The following is a 24,769-nucleotide window of genomic DNA, read 5'->3' as shown; positions in this document are numbered from 1 at the left end:
ATTAAACAGCATGATCATTACATAGGACCACCTTGTGCTGAGGACAATAAAATTACACTAAAATGTGCAGTTTTGTTACACAACACAATGCCACAGATGTCTCTAATTTTGAGGGAGCGTGCAATTGGCATGCTGACTGCAGGAATGTCCACCAGAGCTGTTCCCAGACCATGTGTATGGTGTTGTGTGAGTGAGCGGTTTGCTGAGGTCAACGTTGTGAACAGAGTGCCCCATGATAGCGTGGGGTTATCGTATGGGTAGGCATAAGCTATGGAAAACAAACACAATTGCATTTTATCAATGGCAATTTGAATGCACCGTGATGAGATCCTGTCTGGCATTGTCGTGCCATTCATCTGCCGCCATCACCTCATGTTTCAGCATGATAATGCAAGGCCCCATATCGCAAGAATCTGTACACAATTCCTGGAAGCTGAATATGTCCCAGTTGTTCCATGGTCAGAATAGTTACCAGAAGTCACCCATTGAGCACGTTTGGTATGCTCTGGATCAACGGGTACGACAGCGTGTTCTAGTTTCCGCCATTATCTAGCAACTTCGCACTTCGTCATGCTGAAAGACCCAGACACGTTTCATCTTCAATGCCCTTGCTGATGGTAGGCTTTGTTAATTTGGTCCCAGCTCTCTGCAGGTCATTCACTAGGTCCACCGTGTGGTTCTGGGATTTTTGCTCACCGTTCTTGTGATCATTTTGACCCCACGCGGTGAGATCTTGCGTGGAGCCCCAGATCGAGGGAGATTATCAGTGGTCTTGTATGTCTTCCATTTCCTAATAATCGCTCCCACCGTTGATTTCTTCAAACCAAGCTGCTTACCTATTGCAGATTCAGTCTTCCCAGCCTGGTGCAGGTCTACAATTTTGTTTCTTGTTTCCTTTGTCAGCTCTTTGGTCTTGGCCATAGTGGAGTTTGGAGTGTGACTGTTTGAGGTTGTGGACAGGTGTCTTTTATACTGATAACAAGTTCAAATAGGTGATATTAATACTGGTAATGAGTGGAGGACAGAGGAGCCTCTTAAAGAAGAAGTTACAGGTCTCTGAGAGCCAGAAATCTTGCTTGTTTGTAGGTGACCAAATACTTATTTTCCACCATAATTGGCAAATAAATTCATAAAAAATCCTACAATGTGATTTTCTGGATTTTTTCTCTCTCCTTTTTGTCTGTCATAGTTGAAGTGTACCTGTGATGAAAATTACAGGCCTCTCTCATCTTTTTAAGTGGGAGAACTTGCACAATTGGTGGCTGAAGAAATACTTTTTTGCCCTACTGTAGGTAAGGTCTCTGCATGTGTGTGAGATATAAAGCAATTAAAACTAGCCAAGACAGCAGTAGACAAGGCATATTGACATAGAGAGAGGCATAAAGCAATGACATATGTTGATCAGGAGAGCTAAGACAACAATGGGTAAATGGGGAATAAAGGGCAGAGCGGGTCGGTTAGATACATACAGGACTTGAGTTGATTCAGAGTTTGTTTTGATATTTCAACCTGCATTTCCTGATCCCGTCTGGAGTGGGTGGACACATTCAACATGTACATGTGGATTCATGCGTGTATGTGGTCTGTTCAGCATGTTACACCGTACCCAAACCGGCTGTGCGAGATGGGACTATTTTATTGCTTGCAAAGCAGACGCTCCTTGGCGCGCGCGAGCAGTGTGGGTGCAATGATTGAATAAATTGTGTACATTTATTTTGCCACGAGCGGCATGGTCAGCAATGAGGCTACATGAGATTGATCCTTTGTAGGATGACTTTGGCTACACATTTCCAACTATAATCCTTGTAAATTTGATAAGATTCATAATATATATATATATATCAATGTACGTTTTTAAGCTATTTGCTATGTTGATAATAAACATTGTATTTAGTTGTTGACACGGCTTCAAACAATTCAATGGACAAAAAAGATTCACCCCAGATGGGACTCGAACCCACAATCCCTGGCTTAGGAGGCCAGTGCCTTATCCATTAGGCCACTGGGGCTAGTTGTGAAATGGGCGGGGTTAGGCCTTTATCAAATTAATATTCGTGATAACCACGGGAAATGTAGTGACAGTGATGGGAACGACTTTTTGTATCGGATGATAAATCTGTTAAATTGAGTAATGAGTAACAGAAAACTATTTATCGGGGAAAATAGTTAGATCGAAACTTTCTGTAAACAACCACAAAGTGACGCTATCACCATGGTGATACATTCACATTGTCAGACTATTCCACTTAAACTCAACAGCAGGGGTATTGATCAAGTTTTTACATTATTACAAGGATCAAACCTAGACTTTGTCATATTATATAGAATCGAATTGTATGTAGTTAAAGTAAACAATCATAACATTGTAACATTATTTGATATCATCCAACTCAAATGCTGTGCTGCCATTTGTAGATTCTTCCATTATTACCCGGTTGGGGCAAAATGGATCTTGCGCAGTAACCTGCATGTGTGTAAAAAACAGGTAAAAATAACCTAGCTGGGCGAAAAAAGAGAAGGGAAGCCTCTGCTAACCAATGATAAGGAATAAGGTAAATATTAGCGCTGTACAGTAGCAGATTAAGCTAGCTACTTCATCAAAACAGCAAAGATAGTGGTGTAACGTTAGCTGTTGGTAGCCTTGGCTAGCTGGCAATGCTACTAGTCCTAGCTATCGCGTTGCGTAGCTAGTTAACGCTACTTGATTATTTCTAAAGCTGTAAATTAAAAAGTTATGAATCCAACATTAAACTTCCACAAACTCTCACTTCAGAGCTATCTATAACGCCGCTGATTAACAAGATGCCGTTTTTTGGAAACACCTTTAGTCCAAAGAAAACCCCTCCTCGCAAGTCTGTTTCTCTCTCCAATCTGCACACGGTGAGTTGATCAAATTCCTCTGTAATCCGCAAACACATTCTTGTGTACCCGAGCAGGGTTTCCCACACTTGGTCCTGGGCTGGGGCCACCCCTGGGTGCACGTTTAGTTTTTTTGCCATCGCTTTATACAGCTGATTCAAATAATCAAAGCTGGATGATACATTGGTTATTTGAATCAACTATGGGGGGAGGGTCTGAGTTTAGGAAACCCTGCTATAGAGTATTACACCACAGTATGTGTCATAATACCCATAACCTAGCGATCAAATACAGAAATGGTTCCAATCGTTTTTCCACCATTCAGTTTTCCCATAGGACATTTTTAGAAACATTTAAAATAAGGACAAAGTGACTTAACAATATATTTGGCTGTATTTACCCCCTCAAACCTGAGAGTAAATGGACTTGAATATAAAAGTAACTTTGTCCGAGAAAGATTGACAAGGTTATCAAAACCTCATGCCAGGGTAAGCCTACATGAGAAACAGCCCTTATTTTAAGTGTTTCTAAAATCCCCTATGGAAAAAATGAAAGGTGCAAAAACTGTTTGTTTCCCTGTTTGATCGATAGATTGTATAAGTATTATGACACCTCCACTGTGGAGCTCTTAGTCTGTGTAATCACCCCTTTGTTGGGTCATTTGTTGGGTCTAGTTGGATCGGTCTACGAGGGAAATAGAGTTGGGTCTTGAATATGGAGCCCCTGTAATGAACATCGGGGGGCAGAGCTTGAAATTTGAAGAGGGACAATGGATTGCAGGTAACTGATCTTCACTTAAATGCAATAGAAAACTGCACGAACTGCACTGCTACTGTAAGAAGTCTGATCTATCTGATCCCCACTGATCCTTTTTGTTTTTCTTCATGTGTTTTGTTTCTTGCCCCCAGAGTCTGGAGGGAATGCATCAGGGAAGGAGGTGCAGAGACTAAAAAAGAGGAACTTACAGCTTGAAGAGGAGAACAACCTACTGAGGCTGAAGATTGACCTCCTGTTGGACATGGTGAGTTATCATCAGCCATACAGTTGCAGGTAGAATAAGGGACTCCTTTTTTATTCTCAGTCACTATTCACGTCATAAACAAGTACAACAGACACGTTGGGGGTTAACAACTGCCCTTTATTGTCTGCGCCCATACACCATAGCCCAGATTTACTTAGTTATTACTTTTTTTAAACCTAATTGGTAGTAGTTACAGTCTTGTCTCATCGCTGCAACTCCCGTACGGACTTAGGAGAGGCGACGGTCGAGAGTCATGCGTCCTCCGAAACACAACCCAACCTATCCGCACTGCTTCTTGACACAATACACATCCAACCCGGAAGCCAGCCGCACAAATGTGTCAGAGGAAACACCGTACACCTGGCGACCTGGTCAGCGTGCACTGCACCCGGACCGCCACAGGAGTTGCTAGTGCGCGGTAAGACAAGGATATCCCTGCCGGCCAAACCCTCCCTAACCCGGACGACGCTGAGCCAATTGTGCGTCGCCTCCCGGTCACGGCCGACAGAGCCTGGGCTCGAACCAAGAATCTGGTGGCGCAGTGCCCAGGAGGCCACTTAGTTATTACTTAAACATAGTTGGCTTACATTGTTCAAGCATTAATCAAAACAACAGTCACAAAGATTATATTTGTTTGTGATTGTTGCGAAATACCTATTTGGATGCAGCATTCTATGTTAGAATGCGAACACTCATTGAAATAGGCTGTAGCAAAGCTAGCCAAAGAGACATTTTACTGGTTGAAGTGTTTTTTTAAGTACACTGAGGACTGAACAAAAATATAAATGCAACATGTAAAGTGTTGGTCTAACATTTTGGCATTGGCGGGTAAGATGTCTATTTCACCAGCCACGATTGGAGGGTGGACAAATCAAATCACCCTGAGCCCGTCTACTTTGTTGTCCAGGGACCGAACATTAGCGAGTAATATAATCGGAAACGGTGGATGGTGTACATGCCTCTTGAGTCGGACTAGAAGTCCAGTCCGAATCCCTTTTCTCCGCCGGCGACGTCTTGGAGCAGCTAAAGGGATAAGTTCAATTGGGGGGTATGAACAAAGAATCCAATTTGGGAAAGTTGTATTTCTGGTCGGAATGCTGGTGAGTTACCGCCTCTCTGGTATCCAAAAGTTCTTTCCAGCTGAATTTAATAACGCAACAAAAACATATACATACACACACACACACACACAGTGCAACTACTACGTAGGCAACACAATATCTGGGTTCTGATTTACATATATTTTTAAACTGCCATAAATCCTACAGCTAAATAACTTAGCAATGTTTAATGATCTTGCCAGCCGGATTGATCTGTAAGAATATCACATTTTAATTGAGAAAGCTGGACGACCAAGATTGATGGAGTGAGCGGTGGGTAGGGATTAGGGATGTAGGCAGAGGATGAGGATGAAGTAGGTCAACAGCAAGAAATTAAAAAAAAAGTTAGCCCAACTAAGAAATCATTAATTATTTTCATTATCACAATTAGGCCTATCATTCTGTCACTGCATGACAATACACATTTATTATAGCAAAGCAAACTGGCAAGGTTTCTGCTTTCTAAAAGTGAGACGAAAGGCGCACAGGCAGCTGCTTTCAAATCAAATGTTATTTGTCACATACACAATAGTTAGCAGATGTTAATGCGAGTGTAGCACAATGCTTTTGCTTCTAGTTCCGACAGTGCAGTAATATCGAACAAGTAATCTATCAATTCTCCAACAACCACCTAATATACACAAATCTAAAAGGGTGAATGAGAATATGTACATATAAGTATATGGATGAGCGATGGCCGAGTGGCATAGGCAAGGTGCAATAGATGGTATAATTGCAGTATATACATGTGGTATGAGTAATGTAAGATATGCAAACATTATTAAAGTGGCATTGTATAAAGTGACTAGTGATCCGTTTATGAAAGTGGCCAGTGATTGGGTCTCAAAATAGGCAGCAGCCTCTGAGTTAGTGATGGCTGTTTAGCAGTCTGATGGCCTTGAGATATAAGCTGTTTTTCAATCTCTCGGATCCCAGCTTTGATGCACCTGTACTGACCTCACCTTCTGTATGGTAGTGGTGTGAACAGGCAGTGGCTTGGGTGGTTGAAGTCCTTGATCTTTTTGGCCTTCTGTGACATCGGGTGCTGTAGGTGTCATGGAGGGCAGGTAGTTTGCCTCAGGTGATGCATGCAGACCACACCACCCTCTGGAGAGCCTTGCGGTTGAGGGCGGTGCAGTTGCCGTACCAGGCTGTGATACAGCCCGACAGCATGCTCTCGATTGTGCATCTGTAAAAGTTTGTCAGTGTTTTGGGTTACAAGCCAAATTTGTTCAGCCTCCTGACTGTGTGGGTGGACCATTTTCAGTTTGTCTCTAATGTGTACGCATAGGAACTTAACTTTCCACCTTCTCGACTGCTGTCCCTTCAATGTGGATAGGGGGGTGCTCCCTCTGCTGTTTCCTGAGGTCCACGATCATCTCCTTTGTTTTGTTGATGTTGAGTGAGAGGTTGTTTTCCTGACACCACACTCCGAGTGCCCTCACCTCCTCCTTGTAGGAGTTATTGGATTTTTACGAAATATCTTTCAAAGACAGGGTTCTGAAAAAGGGCTGTTTCTTTTTTTTTTGCTCATTTTTTTGTTGTTGCCTACTTTATATTTTTGGTATTGAGCTACCCCAATGATGCCTCTAATGAGAACTCCCCCATGTTTTCCTCCACGTTGGCCAAATAGTGAATAGCAACTCTGAGTATAGGCCATTGGAGATCTTCATAGGAGCCTTTAATGTCCAGCTAGCAGATAATGGATCATAACAGATATTTATGTAGTTGGTGCTGTATATGAACTAATATTAAGGGGTCTAAATTCGGAAAGTATTCAGACCCCTTCCCCTTTTCCACATTTTGTTACATTACAGACTTATTCTAAAATGGATTAAATAATGTTTTCCCTCATTAGTCTACACACAATACCCCATATTGACAAAGCGAAAACAAGTTTTTAGAATGTTTTTAAACATTTAAAGTATTCAGACCCTTTGCTATGAGACTCAATTGAGCTCAGGTGCATCCTGTTTCCATTGATCATCCTTGATGTATCTACAACTTGATTGGAGTCCACCTGTGGTAAATTTAATTGATTGGACATGATTTGGAAAGGCACACACCTGTGTGTATATTTAAGGTACCACAGTTGACAGTGCATGTCAGCGCAAAAACCAAGCCATGAGGTTGAAGGAATAGTCCGTAGTGCTCAGAGACAGGATTGTGTCGCGGCACAGATCTGGGGTAGGGTACAAAAACATGTCTGCCGCATTGAAGGTCCCCAAGAACACAGTAGCCTCCATTCTAAAATGGAAGACGTTTGGAACCACCAAGACTCTTCCTAGAGCTGTCTGCCCGGCCAAACTGAGCAATCGGGGGAGAAGGGCCTTGGTCAGAGAGGTGACCAAGAACCTTCCAGAGGGACAACAATGTTTGCAGCACTCCACCAATCAAGCCTTTATGGTAGCCTGGCCATACTGAAGCCACTCTTCATTAAAAGGCACATGACAGCTCACTGGCACCTAAAGGACTCTCAGAACATGAGAAACAAGTTTCTCTGGTCAGATGAAACCAAGATTGAACTCTTTAGCCTGAATGCCAAGCGTCACATCTTGAGGAAACCTGTCACCATACCTACAGTGAAGCATGGTGGTGGCAGCATCATGCTGTGGGGTTTTTCAGCGGCAGGGACTGGGAGAGTAGTCAGGATCGAGGAAAGATGTACAGAGATTCTTGATGAAATCCTGCTCCAGAGCGCTCAAGACCTCCGACGGGGACGAAGGTTCACTTTCCAATAGTACAACAACCCTAAGAACACAGCCAAGACAACGCAGGAGTGGCTTCGGGACAAGTCTCTGAATGTCCTTGAGTGGCCCAGCCAGAGCCCGGACTTGAAGCCGATCGAACATCTCTGGAGAGACCTGAAAGTATAGCGACGCTCCCCATCCAACCTGCAGAGAAGAATGGGAGAAACTCCCCAAATACAGGTGTGCCAAACTTCTAGCGTCATACCCAAGAAGACTGGAGGCTGTAATCTCTGCCAAAGGTGCTTCAACAAAGTACTGAATAAAGGGTCTGAATACTTATGTAAATGTGATTCTTTCCGTTTATTTTTGTAATACACGTGCAAACATTTCTATTAACCTGTTTTCGCATTCTCATTATGGGGTATTGTGTATAGAGTGAGGGGAAAATATTTTTAATAATTTTTAGAATGTTGTAATAAAATGTGGAAAAGTCAAGGGGTCTGAATACTTTTTGAATGCACTGTACATGGTAAGCTGTAAGTGGCGCTTCACTTTTTAGTATGGAAAACTTTTCGACAATATTCACAACATATTGACTAAATTACAATCTTTATGGAAAAAAAATCCTAATTACATATGTATTTGAGTGATGGTTAGCAAGCCAGCAGCAGATGAAACAGAAAATCAATTCTCTCCTCGCTCTCCCTGGTTTTAGCTTCACGTCTAGCTGACTAGGTTTAGGATATTTACTAGCACATACCAGTGTCAAATTTAGCTGTGTTATCGACATATTGCAGTATGCTAACAAAATCTAGCTCACTTATTTTGCTAGCGGAAAACAAATGGCCACAAATTCATTCAGAAATGGAGGAAGAGGATAGCTAGCTATAGCAACATTAATCCTAAAATTAAAATTAAAAAAATGTTCCCAATGAGCACAATCCACCCCTCCAGAGAAGGCATGGCTCTGGGGCATCTCCAAAATGTCATTTCGGATGAACCCACAATCGGCAGGCTTTATAAAAAAACTCTCCTAGAGCCACAAAAGGGCCAAATTATCGCAACGTGCAGCCTCCATGATCACCAACACTATTCTTTCCCATAGTACAAGGCAATCTATAGTATGACAGCATCAGCAGTTAGCGACCAACAGCTGGCAGACATGTCTACATTTGTTTAGTTTTTATCTTGGCTAAGATGGCATCGACAGAGGGCGCCTCGAGCTCCGATGAAACATTGCAGGAGCTCGAAGCCTAAGATTTTCACTGTACCCTGCAATCACATTTACATTTTAGTCATTTAGCAGACACACTTGTCCAGAGCGACTTATAGGAGCAGTGATGGTTAAGTGCATTGCTCAAAGGCACGTCGACAGATTGTTCACCTCATCGGCTTTGGGATTCAAACCAATGACCTTTCAGTTACTGGCTCAACGTTCTCAACCGCTAGGCTACCTGCAACCCTGTACATGTCACTATTAAACAATCTGAATCATTGTTATTTAGATGGAAGCTGTGAGCTAAATGCAATATAGCAAGCAAACATTAGCATAGAGGGAGCAAGCTAACTCTTTCACTTACCAGGTTGACTTACATGCTCACTGAAGCCCATGATAATGCTTGGGCGCTGCTGGTGGTGCTGGCTGAGATGCTTTAGAAGCCACATTGATGGTAGGGACAGCATCCACTTTGAGAAGCAACTTCTTGCTTCAGCAGTCTTTCCATTGTTTATAGCGGTGGAAGTTTTCAGGGATGAAATGTGCCCTGCAGAGGGACGAGTGGACGTCCAATTTGCCCGCCACATTATAATAATTGATTAAAGAGTTTAATTTGGTAATGTTTTCTTGGCGTTCTCTAAATTAAAATTATATGCGTTTTTGGCAGTGAGAAATAAGTGCTACATTCCATTTTTAAAATCCTTAAGACTCTATTGATGCACCCGTGGGTCAATCTAATGAACATAATACAAAAATCCCCATCAAAATCTGTCAGTTTGCATTGGCTGAGTCTCAATCCACCGCATCCGCCAATGTCGCCCTTCCACAGCTAAAGTGGCAGAGCTACAGCGGTGTTTGTCTTTTTTGCCATTTATGTGTTATTCAATGTGTTTCTTTGGGCTATAGTAGTAAAGGCCCAATTCAATATTTTATCAAATTATAAAACTAAAACAAATTACCTTAAGGGGTCCTAAAATTCTAAATCCAATAGCTAAAGGATCCATGGTATGACCATCTTAAAACAACTCCATGTGTTAACTTAGTTAAAAATATGAACAATGGCTTAGAATATTAGAGGTTAAGTAACCGATTTCCTTTTCCTTAAGTTGTCAGAAACCACTGCAGAGTCTCACCTGATGGAGAAGGAACTGGAGGAGGTGAAAAATCACAGCCGAAGGAAGAAGTGATGAATAGAAAACTGAAGACGGGTTTCCCAGTGACACTTGAAAAGGAATAGATGAGGGATGGTGATGGATGGCAGTGTTAGTGACCAACTGTGCTGTAAAATTAGACTTTTATACGTTCTATACGTTCTATGGATTTTAAATCGTTGAAGGTATGAGAGTTTAAATGTGCCCTATCCTTTTATAAAAATGAATTTCTTTGATTCATGAATTTTTGTAAGCATTATCGTATCAGTGCTGAACTATTTTAGAATACTATGATTTATATTCAACGTCCTGTGTGTGTGTGTGTATGGGTTTGGCAGCTGTGTGTATTAGAATATTTGTTTTCATATCCTTTCTACTTTATTAAAAGGTTTAAACTACATTTCATAAAGTTATGTTTTGTTTGCATACATGTCTGTATTAGTATGCAAGTGCCCATACTAATGCAAGCTTAGACCAATGTCTGATGGAAACTGGCAAGAATGTGAGGGGGGGGAGGATTGTGGAGGTTACAAATTCAACAGGTCTCCATCTTCAGAACTGTATCACTGGATATTTCTACCATCTCTTGGATCCCTGTGGTTTTCTGTCACAGGTCAGGTGAGATTGTTATTACAATGTAACTGCTAGAATGTTGTTATACCAGATGTTGAATGTGAGGAATGTCATTAAAGGTAGGCTATTTAATTCTGTAGCTGAAAAACAAGCTGGTTTCAGTGATCTCAGCAGATTTCTCCAGCAGTTTACTTCATTATACATACTGCATCCTATTATTCAGCAAAACTTCTTTACTGTAACATTCCTGTAATGTTTTTGCCATGTGTTTAACAATGTCAAATCCAATGTTATTTGTCACATGTGCTGAATACAACAGGGTTAGACCTTAGAGTGAAATGCTTACTTACAAGCCCTCAACCAAAAATGCAGTTTTAAGAAAAATACCCCCCAAAATAAAACAAATAATTTAAGCGCAGCAGTAAAATAACAATAGCGAGGCTATATTACAGGGTGTACCGATACAAAGTCAATGTGTGGGGGCACCGGTTCGTCGAGGTAATTGAGGTAATTTGTACATGTAGGTAGAGTTATTAAAGTGACTATGCATAGGTAATAACAGAGAGCAGTAGCGTAAAAGTGGGTACGGGGGGCAATGCAAATAGTCTGGGTAGCCATTTGATTAGATGTTCAGGAGGCTTATGGCTTGGGGGTAGAAGCTGTTTAGGTTCAAGAGGCTTCTAGACTTGGTGCTCCGGTACCGCTTGCTGTGCGGTAGCAGAGAGAACAGTCTATGACTAGGGTGGGTGGAGTCTTTGACAATTTCGAGGGCCTTCCTCTGACACCGCCTGGTATAGAGGTCCTGGATGGCAGGAAGCTTGGGCCCCAGTGATGTACTGGGCCGCACACACTACCCTCTAGTGGGAGGCCGAGCAGTTGCCATACCAGGTGGGGATGCAACCAGTCAGGATGCTCTCGATGGTGCAGCTATAGAACCTTTTGAGGATCTGAGAACCCATGCAAGAGAAGGTTTTTATACTTTTTCTTAAAGAGGGATAACTGTAGACTCCATTAACTCAAAATGTACTTTTATTGGTGGGGATGCTTGAGATTGTGGTGAAATGGGTCAGTGAATGTGTTAAGATCAGACACCAGCAACTAAGCAGATATTTAATTCAAAACCTAAACAAACAAGCCCATCCATCAAGTAAATAGAGTTACATCATATTTCTGTGTGGCAAGAGACAATTCTATAGTAACAGGCTGTTATTAACAGCAATCTCAGACAAATTCAATCTGATTAGCTTTCTCAAACAGGCCAAGTCACTGTAAACAAATGCAGTAAATACAATCATAATCCAAAGGTTTAGTCAGTCGTTCATTGAGTAAGCATTGCACCAGTGTGTGGGGGAAAACAAAAACAAAGTGACATTTTCACTGTTTGGTTATGAATTGACCAATTATTACTCAGTGTGAGCCACAGTACCTCCTTCCACAATATACATTCCACATTTGAGACATGGATTGTGTAACATACCCCACTCCTGCCTCCTAGCGAGGAACACCCTCTTGATGGACAATGGGAGTCAGTACAACCAAGAGGATGGAGGCTTCATCCCCTGATGATGGCTGGGGGCAGCATGATGCTGCTCAGCTGTTTCGTTGTTACTGGGTTCTCCTACACCTTCCCCAAAGCCATCAGTGTCTACTTCAAAGAGCTGATGAGGGATTTTTTTCGTGGTTAACGGCGACACAGCCTGGATATCCTCCATCATACTGGCCATGCTCTATAGCTCAGGTCTGAAGACGATCAAATAGATGCTTTAGGGGCCTCTGAGGTTGAATCCTATACGAAAAACAAAGCTGTCCGATGTCAACAAAAAGGACTGCAATTTTGAATGGGAGGATCAAAATATAAAATGTGACCATCTTGGACATGTATTTTGTCTGGAGATGCAAGTTCTCTCGTAGTTCTGAATCATTTCAATAAGAAATACACATGCCTTGTCTGTGAACTGTACTGAACAAAAATATAAACGCAACATTTGCGAGTGAAAAAATGACCGCCACAAAAGTTATTATGGCGGTGCTTAGTTAAAGCAACGCACCTATATACCTGTGTTTATCATTGGCTATTTTAATTTTCGTACATTGTGCATGTGTTTTCCTGGTGTGAATGGTCTGTTGACAAGTCTGTCAAAATCCCTGTGTAGCGATTGGCTGAATATTGCGTCATTGTACTTTTAACGCCTTCCACTCATGTTGCTCTCAGGAAGCGGGTAAAAGATAGTCTAGCTGAAAGAGGACTGTGTCGCGAAGGCCGTTTCTTTAGAAAATAAACTCTATGTTTAACTGGAAACAGTGAACTTATTTATTTGTGGTCTTAGTCGTTCAAGTTGATATACCAAATATGCCAAGAGGCGGTGAGTATCCAGCGCCGTTATTTTCGCTAACGTTCCAAGTGTAACTGTTAGCTAAGTTAGCCAGCCAACGTAATATCAACTCAAGAAATATAGCTTGCTAGCTAACTAATTGGTGGATCTGGTCAGATGTATCTTCTACTTGAGTATCAACGTTTCGTGAGAACTGACGTAACGTTAGTTAACTAGCAAGCTAACTAGTTACAGCTGTTAGCTAGCTAGTTAGCTTGCAAGCTAGGCTACTGTCACTACAGTAGTTGATCGCGAAACTTGGTCTGGCGAACACCATTTGTACCCAGTTGATTTCAGCCAGTTAATTTCATCCCCAGTAGTAATGATATGTAACTAATGAGTTAACATTATGCCATAATCTAGTAAGGCAGCGAAGAAGCTCAATCACTTTCTGACATCTGTAACCATCCTGCAGTGTGGACGTCATGTCTGACTCATCTCTGATCTCCTACAACATGCCTTGCTCTCTTTTGTCGTTTGTTTGTTTTTTTAGGTAAAAAAGGTCACAAGGGCCGGGGAAAGCAGTTCAGCAACCCTGAAGAGATTGATAGACAGATGAAAGCACAGAGAGAGCTGGTGAGTAAAGGACCCATGGATCTGAGGGGATATCTAGTTTTTGCCCCTTGTGGTTAGCATAGTTCTAAACAGATCCCTGTATTATAGACCACATACAAGATTCCAGCTTTGCAAGTGCAATGCCTGGGAATATATATTTTCAACCTGCATTTACTTGCCGATATTTCATTCATTCTTGATTTGGAACCCACCAGTGACTTCAACTCCCATTTCAAATTGCAGGTGTAACTCCACTAATAAATATTCAGAAATATTTTAAATCCAGATTGAGAAATAACTTTAGAATATACTGTGTGATAAATGCCTTTAGAATATGTGTAGGTCTTTTTTTTGGGTGAAGCTGTGTAAAGTGCTCTCATGTTCTTCCACGTGTGGCTGCGTCACTTAGAAAGCTAAGGAACGCTACATGAAGCTTCACCTAGAGGGGAAGACAGACCTCTTCTAGTTCCAGCAATGATTTTGGGAAGATAGCGATGTCCTTCAACTAAATTAAGAGGGAGCTCTTTACTCTGCAAAAAGTGGATTTAATATTTTTCTCTCTTCTGTTTTTTGGCGTTCCACCTGCCCTCGATTGGAGGTATTGTCAAGGATGGTTAAAAATGTGTTTACCTTGCAGTCTATAGCCTGGCTGCTCGACCTCCTGCACCAGTTACTTTAGCTAGTAACATATATCTATATATTCAGAGGTGTGAAATGCATTTCAAACAGACATGACGTCTTGAACATGATCTAACCGGTGAATGTGTGATAGGAGGCGAACGGTGGAGTAGAGAAGGAGGAGGAGAAGTCATCAGGATCTGACGACAGCAGCAGTGAAGAGGAGGACGTTGTGAGTGCGGGATCTCCTTTTAATGTCTAGTCTGTCCACTAAGGAATTAGAAGTGTTGTGGTTTTACTGAAAGGCTTGTCAAGATGCACCTTCTCACTTTCAAAGTGTCACCTACCATTTACTTGCCAGCACTACCTCAGTCAGAGCTGCAGTGTTGGCTCTGTTCAATGTCGTGATGTTCTGTTACTGTAGAATAAGAAAAAGAGTGGAGTGGAAGGATTGATTGAGATTGAGAATCCCAACCGTATATCCCAGAAAAGTAAGAAGGTGACTGAGCTTGATGTCAACGCACCCAAAGAGCTGTCACGCCGAGAGAGGTGAGGATCTCTCTTTTCCTTCAAGTCTCAGGCCTAATGCCAATGTCTAAAATGAAAGGATTGAAGTCAGTGGATTTAGGAAGAGCCCATTTTGACTTGTTGGTGAAAGTCTTTGGAGTAGGTGTAGGCAAGGATATGTTATCATTCTAAAGTCTTGAAAGCAGGACCCTGTTTGACCATCTTGCTTTCTGTCTCAGGGAGGAGATAGAGAAGCAGAAAGCTAAGGAACGCTACATGAAGCTTCACCTAGAGGGGAAGACAGACCAAGCACGGGCCGACCTCGCCAGGCTGGCCATCATCAAGAAGCAGAGAGAGGACGCACAAAAGAAGAGGGACGGCCTCAAAAAAGGTGAGGGATAAGGAATCTCTCATACTGTGCTTGTCCTTTGTGCTATACTGTCTGACAGGAACACAGGGCTTAAATGGTTAGTCAGAAAGTCATACGGGCACTGTTTATTCAGACAGACTGTGGTTGCTCCTTTTGAATTCAGTGCCTGACTGTCTTTATCTGACGATTTCCTAGAAAAAGAAGCTGAAGACTCCAAGTCCAAGCGTTAGGCCTGTCCCCCGAGGACTTGGCCTGGAAAACGATCTGGGGAGGATGGAGAGACAAGAAGACTGTAGGAGGGGATCGATATGAGGGTTGTCAGCTCAGGGGTAACATGTGCTTGGGCTCCTGCCCTTCATCTCCGATGAGGGAAGGGTGTGAGCCGGGCGTTATGGAGGAGACGGAAAAGGAGCACTTCAGGTTTGCCTGTTTAGTTCCTCCGTATTCTGTGAGGTCACAGCGGCAGGCGTTCTAGTGTCTTCACTCCTCCCCTGTGTTCTAATTCTAAAGCTGCTGGAGATCATTTTTTGATTATATTTTTTTGCATTTTAACACTGTTTACTTATGAATGGGAAGTGTTGTGGGAGGATGAGTAGGGGTTTGTATACTTTCATCTGACCTGTTATTAAGGTGAATCAGGTGGTGGTGGTTGGGACAGAGGAACATGTTATACAGGAAATCTTTATGTATTCTTTATTATGTTCTGTTTCATCTCTACCAGTTGTCTTCATTCACAACTTGACAGTTCAAAGTCATTTGCCTCCAAAGGAAAGATGTGGGAAAGAAGAGGTCCCATAGGCAGAAGTGTCTCAGACAAAACATGTATAAAGGAATGTCAGCCTTTATGCAACTTCTATTTAGGTGTTGGAGTTTTTACCCTTTATTCTGTTGGTGTTTCTGCCTAGACATGTTTAGCGCGTTTCAGCCGCCAGCTGGCTCTAATTTCTGATTGAACCACCTTGCAGCGTAATGTCTTGTAGTCAAAAAGGAGCTCTGTTGGCATAAAAATTCATTGTTAATATTTCATAATTACCTTGAAAAAGCATTGCTGGGGCCTCATACTGTAAGTCTCTTTTTCAGTGCTACGGTTTTCTCTTCTATAATTCTTTTGCCTTTCACAGTTTACACAGGGCAATGTCAATGGTCGCGTTCCCCTGCTCAGAAGTTGCATGCATCAACAATGGTTGCGTGCATCCTCATCGACTGTGGTCAGGCACTAGATTGCTATAACATAATGTGGTTAGCTGATGGGTGAAATACCTTTCTGGGCATTGTAAGATTTGGCATGCATAAGCAACGGCTGGGCAGAGGAACGCGCCCACTCTATTAGTCATAAGGATGCTATGTTATAGTGTGATGGTTGGAACCTGAGATGCCTTTTAACAGGAAAGCAATATTCTATGAATGGAGGTGGCTGAAACTCATTTCTCTCTTGAAAACATACAGTATATACAAAGTGTTTTAATGTTTATAATAATGACTCTCCAGGATTGGTCAATTGTTTGATTTGTCTGTATTTGAGTTCATTTGTTGTATAGAAATAAATACATTAATAGATAAATGATACCCAAAACAATGGTTATTAATTTCTTTTATTGAATGGACTCGTAATACATTCTTAGCCTACGCTGCACCATACACATCACACAGTGCATTTTGAAAGTATTCAGACCCCTTTTTACACATTTTGTTTTGCTCCAGCCTCATTCTAAAATGTATTAAATGAAAAATATTTTCCTCATCAATCTACACACAATACCCAATAATGATAAAACAAAAACAGGTTTTTAGAAATGTTTGCAAATGTATTTTTTTAAAAACAAGTTATTTACGTAACTATTCAGACCTTTGCTATGACACTCGACAATGAGCTCAGGTGCATCGTGTTTCCGTTGATCATTGTTTCTACAACTTGATTGGAGTGCAATTGTCGTAAATTCAATTAATTGGTCATGATTTGGAAAGGCACACAGCTGTCTATGTAAGGTCCCACAGTTGACAGTGCATGTTAGCGCAAAAAGCAAGCCATGTGGTCAAAGGAATTGTCCGTAGAGCTCAGACAGGATTGTGTCGGCACAGATCTGAAGGGTACCAAAACATTTCTGCAGTATTGAAGGTCCCTAAGAACACCGTGGCCTCCCATCATTCTTAAATGGAAGTAGTTTGGAACCACCAAGACTCTTCCTAGAGCTGGCCGCCCGGCCAAACTGAGCAATCGAGGGAAAGAAGTCTGGTTCCCAAGAACAGTGGCCTCCATCATTCGTAAATGGAAGAAGTTTGGAACCACCAAGACTCATCCTAGAGTCGGCCAAACTGAGCAATCGGGGGAGAAGAGCCTTGGTCAGGGAGGTGACCAAGAACCCGATGGCCACTCTGACAGAGCTCCAGAGTTCCTCTATGGAGATCGTAGAACCTTCCAGAAGGACAAACATCTCTGCAGCACTCCACCAATCAGGCCTTTAGGGCAGAGGGGGCAGATAGAAGCCACTCCTCAGTCAAAGGCACATGACAGCCTGCTTGAAGTTTGACAATAGGCAACTTAAGGAATCTCAGACCATGACAAGCAAGATTCTCTGGTCTGATGAAACCAAGATTGAACTCTTTGGCCTAAATGCCAAGTATCACGTCTGGAAGAAACCTGGCACCATCCCTACAGTGAAGCATGGTGGTGGTAGCAATCATGCTGTGGGGACTGAATGGAGCTCAGAGAGATCCTTAATAAAAACCTGCTCCAGAGCACTCAGGACCTCAGACTGGGGTGAAGGTCCACTTTCCAACAGGACAACAACCCTAAGCATACAGCCAAGACAATGCAGGAGTGGCTTCGGGACACGTCTCTGAATGCCCTTGAGTGGCCCAGCAAGAGCCCAGACTTCAACTTGATCGAACATCTCTGGAGAAAGCTGAACATTTGCTGTGCAGTGATGCTCCGCAGCTATTCTGACAGCATGAGAGAAACTCCCCGAATACAGGTGTGCCAAGCTTGTAGCGTCATACCCAAGAAGGCTTGAGGCTGTAATCGCTGCCAAAGGTGCTTGAACAAAGTACAGAGTAAAAGGTTTGAATACTTACGTAAATGTGAAATGTCTTTTTTTAAATTTATTTTATCTAAATTTTGTGATATCCAATTGGTAGTTAGTCTTGTCCCATGCAGTAAATCCTGTACGGACTAGGGAAAGGAAACACTGTACAACTGGTGACCGTGTCAGCGTGCATGTGCCCGGCATAGGAGTCGCTAGACCGCGATGGGACGAGAACATCCCAGCCGGCCAAACCCTCCCCTAACCCGGACAACACTGGGCCAATTGTGCGCCGCCTCATGGGTCTCAAGGTCACAGCCGGCTGCGAGTCAGCCTGGGATGGAACCCGGATCTATAGTGATGCCTCAAGCGCTGTGATGCAGTACCTGTGCCACTCAGGAGGTCAGGTTTTTAAAAATATACTTTTGCAAACATTAAAAACCTATTTTTGTGTTGCCATTAAGGGTTATTGTGTGTAGATTGATAAGGGGGGAAAAAAACAATTTAATCAATTTTAGAATAAGGCTCTGACGTAACAATGTGGAAAAAGAGAAGGGGTCTGAATACTTTATGAATGCTCTGTATGACATTGCAGAAGCTGTAGGCCTAATTATACGGACTCTTTTTTTTATGCCTCTCATATAGAACATTTTGTTCTTGCACACCCCAAGCTTTTCAGAGCTGGACAAAAGATCTGCTTTGGCTTCAGTAGCTAATGTGAATGCTCTGACAGACGGTGTGTAATATGTTGAGTCCACTGCTTGGCTTCTAGGGTGTCGTTGAACAGAGTGAAAACACACAAGATTATGATACTGTAGTGGATTTGGGGGACAGCACTGATGGTCGCTACAATGCATATAGGTGAAACCATTTTTTTTCCCGAGATGGTAGCTGAAGACTATAAGCTTTGGCTATTGCTTATTGCTCATTTTCCACACCGTTCACCAATCTACCCATCACCCCATACCTAGTGACTATCTCTTTGCAATTTCACTGTGACCACCAGGCTGCAGTATTTGATAAGGCCACAACAGCCAATCTACCCATGGGCCGACATGCAACTGTACTGATGTTGTACATAAACTGGACATTTTCAGAAATGTCAACAATGGTATAAGCCTATAAGAAAACATAGCTAGGATAGATTGCTATTATGTCACCACTCACATACCATAGTTATTAGACTCAATATGAGAAGTGACGCCCAGACTTCAATAGATTGTGTTTCCCCTTTTCTCTCTCTCACATCCTGTTCCTATGAGTGCTGTGGACAGACCGCTTTCATTTACAGAAGCAGAGACCGAACAGAAGCCATGAATGTTAGATCGTCCAGTATTATTAGCCCATAATATCACCATAGACGTTGTATTTAGATTCTCATGTAAAGTAAAAGTATCGTGCATAGCCTCAAGTCATCGGGGGACTGATGTTGACACAGACAGGCCTGTATTCAGTGATGTGCTTTGAAAATAAATGGATAGGTGTGTGTGTGTGTGTGTGTGTCTTGGTAAATCCTTGTTAGTAGCTACTACAAGATTCACCAAGGGCCCTTGCACAATCTACTATGCATTATGCATCCTCAACCAGCACACCCAAAATTAAAGATGCAGAATACTACATCTAGGCAGACATACAGTATACAGCAGGGATCATCAACTAGATGGCTGGCTGGCTGAACTGGCTGAAGCCATGGGCAGATATTTTCTTGACCAAGGCCCTTCTCCTCCGATTGCTCAGTTTGGGGGGCGGGAACATAATTACAAATAATTTCTAGATTTCAAATTAACCACAAGAAGCCAAAACGGATATAATATTTGACTAAAACATAATAATTTCAAACCGTGCCTACATTTGTATACAATCACGTCTCTCTATTATGTTTTGGAATACTTGGGAACAGATTTACAAAATTAATATAACTTGGAGCTGATTTCCTGGAGTTTTTACAGTCTATTATGTCCAACAATTAAAATATTTTATTTATGATCCTAAAACATGAGTGTCCACATAAAACCACCCGTGGGTCACCAGTTGGGGAAATCTGGTATACAGTATACTTTGAGTGTACAAAATATTAGAAACAACCTCCTAATATTGAGTTGCACCCACTTTTGCTCTCAGAACAGCCTCAATTCATCGTGGACTCTACAGGGTGTTAAAAGCGTTCCACAGGGATACTGGCCCATGTTGACTCCAATGCTTCCCACAGTTGTGTCAAGTTGGCCGGATGTCCTTTGGGTGGTTGACCATTCTTGATACACACGGGAAACTGTTGAGCAGGAAAAACACAGCAGCGTTGCAGTTCTTGACACAAACCGGTCTGCCTGGCACCTACTACCATTCCCCGTTCAAAGGCACTTAAACATTTTGTCTTGCCCACTCACCCTCTGAATGGGACACATACATAATCCATGTCTCAATTGTCTCAAGGCTTAAAAATCGTTCTCTAACCTGTCTCTTCCGCTTCATCTCTACACTGCTTGAAGTGGGTTTATCAGGTTACATCAATAAGAGATCAAAGCTTTCACCTGGATTCACCTGGTCAGTCTATGTCATGGAAAGAGCAGGTGTTGCTAATGTTTTGTATAATCAGTGTATATGACTCAGACCATTAGTTTATATCATCAATCATACATATGGAAGTTTACATCCTATAACTGTATAGTACAGTAATATATTCCATCAAACTGATCATCCTCAATTAAAGGTGAAGATTACGACATCTAGGCAGGCATACAATGCATTTGGAAAGTATTCAGACCCCTTAACTTTTTATACATGTTATGATGTTACAGCCTTATTCTAAAATTGATGAGACATAATGACAAAGAGACAATAGGTTTTTAGACATTTTTGCAAATGCATTAAAAAAATACCCAGAAATACTTTAATGACATAAGTATTCAGACCCTTTGATATGCGACTCAGAACACTTTCCGAATGCACTGTAAGGCTATCCATGACTCAGATACTGTATGTACGGTGCATTCGGAAAGTATTCAGACCCCTTGACTTTTTCCACATTTTGTTACATTACAGCCTTATTCAAAAATGGATGAAATAGTTTTCCCCCCTTATTAATCTACACACAATACCGCATAATGACAAAACAAAAACAGTTTCTAATTTTTTATTTTGCAAATTAAAAACTGAAATTTCACATTTACATAAGTACTCAGACCCTTTATTCAGTACTTTGGCAGCAATTATAACCTCAAGTCTTCGTGGGTATGACGCTACAAGCTTGTTACACCTGTATTTGGGGATTTTCTCCCATTCTTCTCTGCAGATCCTCTCAAACTCTGTGAGGTTGGATGGGGAGCGTTGCTGCACAGCTATTTGCCGGACTCTCCAGAGATGTTAGATCGGGTTCAAGTCTAGGCTCTGGCTGGGCCACTCAATGACATTCAGAGAATTGTCCCGAAGCCACTCCTGTGTTGTCTTGGCTGTGTGCTTAGGGTCATTGTCCTTTGGGAAGGTGAACCTTCGCCCCAGTCTAAGGTCCTGAGCGCTCTGGAGTAGGTTTTCATCAAGGATCTCTCTGTACTTTGCGCCGTTCATCTTTCCCTCAACCCCGACTAGTCTCCCAGTCCCTGGTCTGAAAAACATCCCCACAGCATGATGCTGTCACCACCATGCTTCACCGTAGGGATGGTGCAAGGTTTCCTTCAGACGTGACGCTTGGCATTCAGGCCAAAGAGTTCAATCTTGGTTTCATCAGATCAGAGAATCTTGTTGTGAGTTCTTTAGGTGCCTTTTGGCAAACTCCAAGCGGGCTATCGCACCTTTTACTGAGGAATGGCTTCCGTTTGGCAACTCTACCCTAAAGGCCTGATTGGTGAAGTGCTGCAGAGATTATTGGGTTTCTGGAAGGTTCTCCCACATGCACATAGGAACTCTGGAGCTCTGTCAGAGTGACCATCGGTTTCTTGGTCACCTCCCTGACCAATGCCCTTCTCCTCTGATTGTTCAGTTTGGCCAGGTGGCCAGCTCTTGGAAGAGTCTTGGTAGTTCTAAACTTCTTCCATTTAAGAATGTCCGAGGCCACTGTGTTCTTGGGGACCTTCAATGCTACAGTGCCTTGCGAAAGTATTCGGCCCCCTTGAACTTTGCGACCTTTTGCCACATTTCAGGCTTCAAACATAAAGATATAAAACTGCATTTTTTGAAAAGAATCAACAAGTGGGACACAATCATGAAGTGGAACGACATTTATTGGATATTTCAAACTTTTTTAACAAATCAAAAACTGAAAAATTGGGCGTGCAAAATTATTCAGTCCCCTTAAGTTAATACTTTGTAGCGCCACCTTTTGCTGCGATTACAGATGTAAGTCGCTTGGGGTATGTCTCTATCAGTTTTGCACATCGAGAGACTGAAATTTTTTCCCATTCCTCCTTGCAAAACAGCTCGAGCTCAGTGAGGTTGGATGAAGAGCATTTGTGAACAGCGGTTTTCAGTTCTTTCCACAGATTCTCGATTGGATTCAGGTCTGGACTTTGACTTGGCCATTCTAACACCTGGATATGTTTATTTTTGAACCATTCCATTGTAGATTTTGCTTTATGTTTTGGATCATTGTCTTGTTGGAAGACAAATCTCTGTCCCAGTCTCAGGTCTTTTGCAGACTCCATCAGGTTTTCTTCCAGAATGGTCCTGTATTTGGCTCCATCCATCTTCCCATCAATTTTAACCATCTTCCCTGTCCCTGCTGAAGAAAAGCAGGCCCAAACCAGGATGCTGCCACCACCATGTTTGACAGTGGGTATGGTGTGTTCAGGGTGATGAGCTGTGTTGCTTTTACGCCAAACATGACAGCTTTGCACGCATAACGTTTTGCATTGTTGCCAAAAAGTTCAATTTTGGTTTCATCTGACCAGAGCACCTTCTTCCACATGTTTGGTTTGTCTCCCAGGTGGCTTGTGGCAAACTTTAAACAACACTTTTTATGGATATCTTTAAGAAATGGCTTTCTTCTTGCCACTCTTCCATAAAGGCCAGATTTGTGCAATATACGACTGATTGTTGTCCTATGGACAGAGTCTCCCACCTCAGCTGTAGATCTCTGCAGTTCATCCAGAGTGATCATGGGCCTCTTGGCTGCATCTCTGATCAGTCTTCTCCTTGTATGAGCTGAAAGTTTAGAGGGACGGGCGGGTCTTGGTAGATTTGCAGTGGTCTGATACTCCTTCCATTTCAATATTACTGCTTGCACAGTGCTCCTTTGGATGTTTAAAGCTTGGGAAATATTTTTGTATCCAAATCCGGCTTTAAACATCTTCACAACAGTATCTCGGACCTGCCTGGTGTGTTCCTTGTTCTTCATGATGCTCTCTGCGCTTTTAGCGGACCTCTGAGACTATCACAGTGCAGGTGCATTTATACAGAGACTTGATTACACACAGGTGGATTGTATTTATCATCATTAGTTATTTAGGTCAACATTGGATCATTCAGAGATCCTCACTGACCTTCTGGAGAGAGTTTGCTGCACTGAAAGTAAAGGCGCTGAATAATTTTGCACGCCCAATTTTTCAGTTTTTGATTTGTTAAAAAAGTTTGAAATATCCAATAAATGTCGTTCCACTTCATGATTGTGTCCCACTTGTTGTTGATTCTTCACAAAAAAATACAGTTTTATATCTTTATGTTTGAAGCCTGAAATGTGGCAAAAGGTCGCAAAGTTCAAGGGGGCCGAATACTTTCGCAAGGCACTGTATATACAGGTGTGTGCCTTTTCAAATCATGTCCAATCACTTGAATTTACCACAGGAGAACTCCAATCATGTTTTAGAAACATCTCAAGGATGATCAATGTAAACAAGGATGCACCTGAGCTTAAATTCGAGTCTCATAGCAAAGGGTCTGAATACTTACAGCACCAGTCAAAAGTCTGGACACACCGTCTCATTCAAGGGTTTTTCTTTATTTTTACTCTTTTCTACATTGTAGAATAATAGCTAATACATCAAAACTATGAAATAACACATGGAATCAGGTAGTAAGCAGTGTTAGACAAATCAAAATACATTTTATTTTTGAGATTCTTCAAAGTAGCCACCCTTTGCCTTGATGACAGCTTTGCACACTATTGGCATTCTCTCAACCAGCTTCATGAGGAATGCTTTTCCAACAGTCTTGAAGGAGTTCCCACATATGCTGAGCACTTGTTGCTGCTTTTCCTCCACTCTGCGGTCCAACTTGTCCCAAACCATCTTAATTGGGTTGAGGTCGGGTGATTGTGGAGGCCAGGTCATCTGATGCAGCACTCCATCACTCTCCTCCTTGGTCAAATAGTCCTTACACAGTCTGGAGGTGTGTTTTGGGTCATTGTCCTGTTGAAAAACAAACGATAGTCCCACTTTCATTTGGTACTGTCCATACATAGCTCGTTTTGGTCACAGGTCAAGGAAAGGCTGAAGAATTTAATCATTTACCTGGAGGTAACACTGTAGATAGCAATACTGGGTGATTTGAAAAGTCATAGTCATACGAACAATAATATAAAACTACTTTTAGCAAAAACGTTTATCTTTAATTTACAATCTGTAGAAGCTATGAGAATACGAAGGTTCAGAACGTTTGTGAAGCATCACAGCACAGTTGAAAAATATATGGCAAATGGAAATCCACTTTGGATGGTGTTAAGAGATAGTGGAAGGGGTTGAATGGAGCTAAATGGTGGGACTAATAACAAGATAATAAATGTAAAATATA

The 24,769-nt window shown here is 42.1% G+C and overlaps 2 protein-coding genes and 1 non-coding gene across 3 annotated transcripts; 2 read left to right on the top strand and 1 right to left on the bottom strand.

Annotated features, from left to right (window-relative positions):
- Window positions 1–1,936: 1,936 nt before the first annotated feature.
- trnar-ccu (transfer RNA arginine (anticodon CCU)) lies at window positions 1,937–2,009 on the bottom strand. The gene has a single exon. It is a non-coding gene; the product is annotated as a tRNA-Arg (tRNA).
- Window positions 2,010–2,427: 418 nt separating this feature from the next.
- Window positions 2,428–10,437, top strand: LOC135525140 (protein chibby homolog 1-like). The gene is made up of 5 exons (XM_064952879.1): window positions 2,428–2,552; window positions 2,774–2,880; window positions 3,534–3,639; window positions 3,768–3,880; window positions 9,993–10,437. The coding sequence occupies exons 2-5, from the start codon at window positions 2,803–2,805 to the stop codon at window positions 10,071–10,073; spliced, it is 378 nt and encodes a 125-aa protein (XP_064808951.1). The 5' UTR covers window positions 2,428–2,552; window positions 2,774–2,802; the 3' UTR covers window positions 10,074–10,437.
- Window positions 10,438–12,796: 2,359 nt separating this feature from the next.
- On the top strand, window positions 12,797–16,608 carry LOC135523705 (28 kDa heat- and acid-stable phosphoprotein-like). The gene is made up of 6 exons (XM_064950540.1): window positions 12,797–12,973; window positions 13,476–13,558; window positions 14,310–14,387; window positions 14,580–14,704; window positions 14,902–15,053; window positions 15,228–16,608. Exons 1-6 carry the CDS (start codon window positions 12,961–12,963, stop codon window positions 15,260–15,262), a joined length of 486 nt encoding a protein of 161 aa, XP_064806612.1. The 5' UTR covers window positions 12,797–12,960; the 3' UTR covers window positions 15,263–16,608.
- The last annotated feature ends 8,161 nt before the right edge of the window (window positions 16,609–24,769 follow it).

Source organism: Oncorhynchus masou, chromosome 31 (genome assembly GCF_036934945.1).
Source record: "Oncorhynchus masou masou isolate Uvic2021 chromosome 31, UVic_Omas_1.1, whole genome shotgun sequence".
NCBI classification, from domain to species: domain Eukaryota; kingdom Metazoa; phylum Chordata; class Actinopteri; order Salmoniformes; family Salmonidae; genus Oncorhynchus; species Oncorhynchus masou.
The sequence above is the reverse complement of the archived record's forward strand: the minus strand, read 5'-3'. Positions and strand labels throughout refer to the sequence as shown.

Coding starts and splice junctions, on each gene's coding strand:
- LOC135525140 (XM_064952879.1), top strand. CDS start 2,803: ATGCCGTTTTTTGGAAACACCTTTAGTCCAAAGAAAACCCCTCCTCGC. Junction 2,881..3,533: donor CTCTCTCCAATCTGCACACG/GTGAGTTGATCA, acceptor TGTTGGGTCTAG/TTGGATCGGTCTACGAGGGA. Junction 3,640..3,767: donor AGAGGGACAATGGATTGCAG/GTAACTGATCTT, acceptor TCTTGCCCCCAG/AGTCTGGAGGGAATGCATCA.
- LOC135523705 (XM_064950540.1), top strand. Junction 13,559..14,309: donor TGAAAGCACAGAGAGAGCTG/GTGAGTAAAGGA, acceptor AATGTGTGATAG/GAGGCGAACGGTGGAGTAGA. Junction 14,705..14,901: donor GAGCTGTCACGCCGAGAGAG/GTGAGGATCTCT, acceptor TTTCTGTCTCAG/GGAGGAGATAGAGAAGCAGA.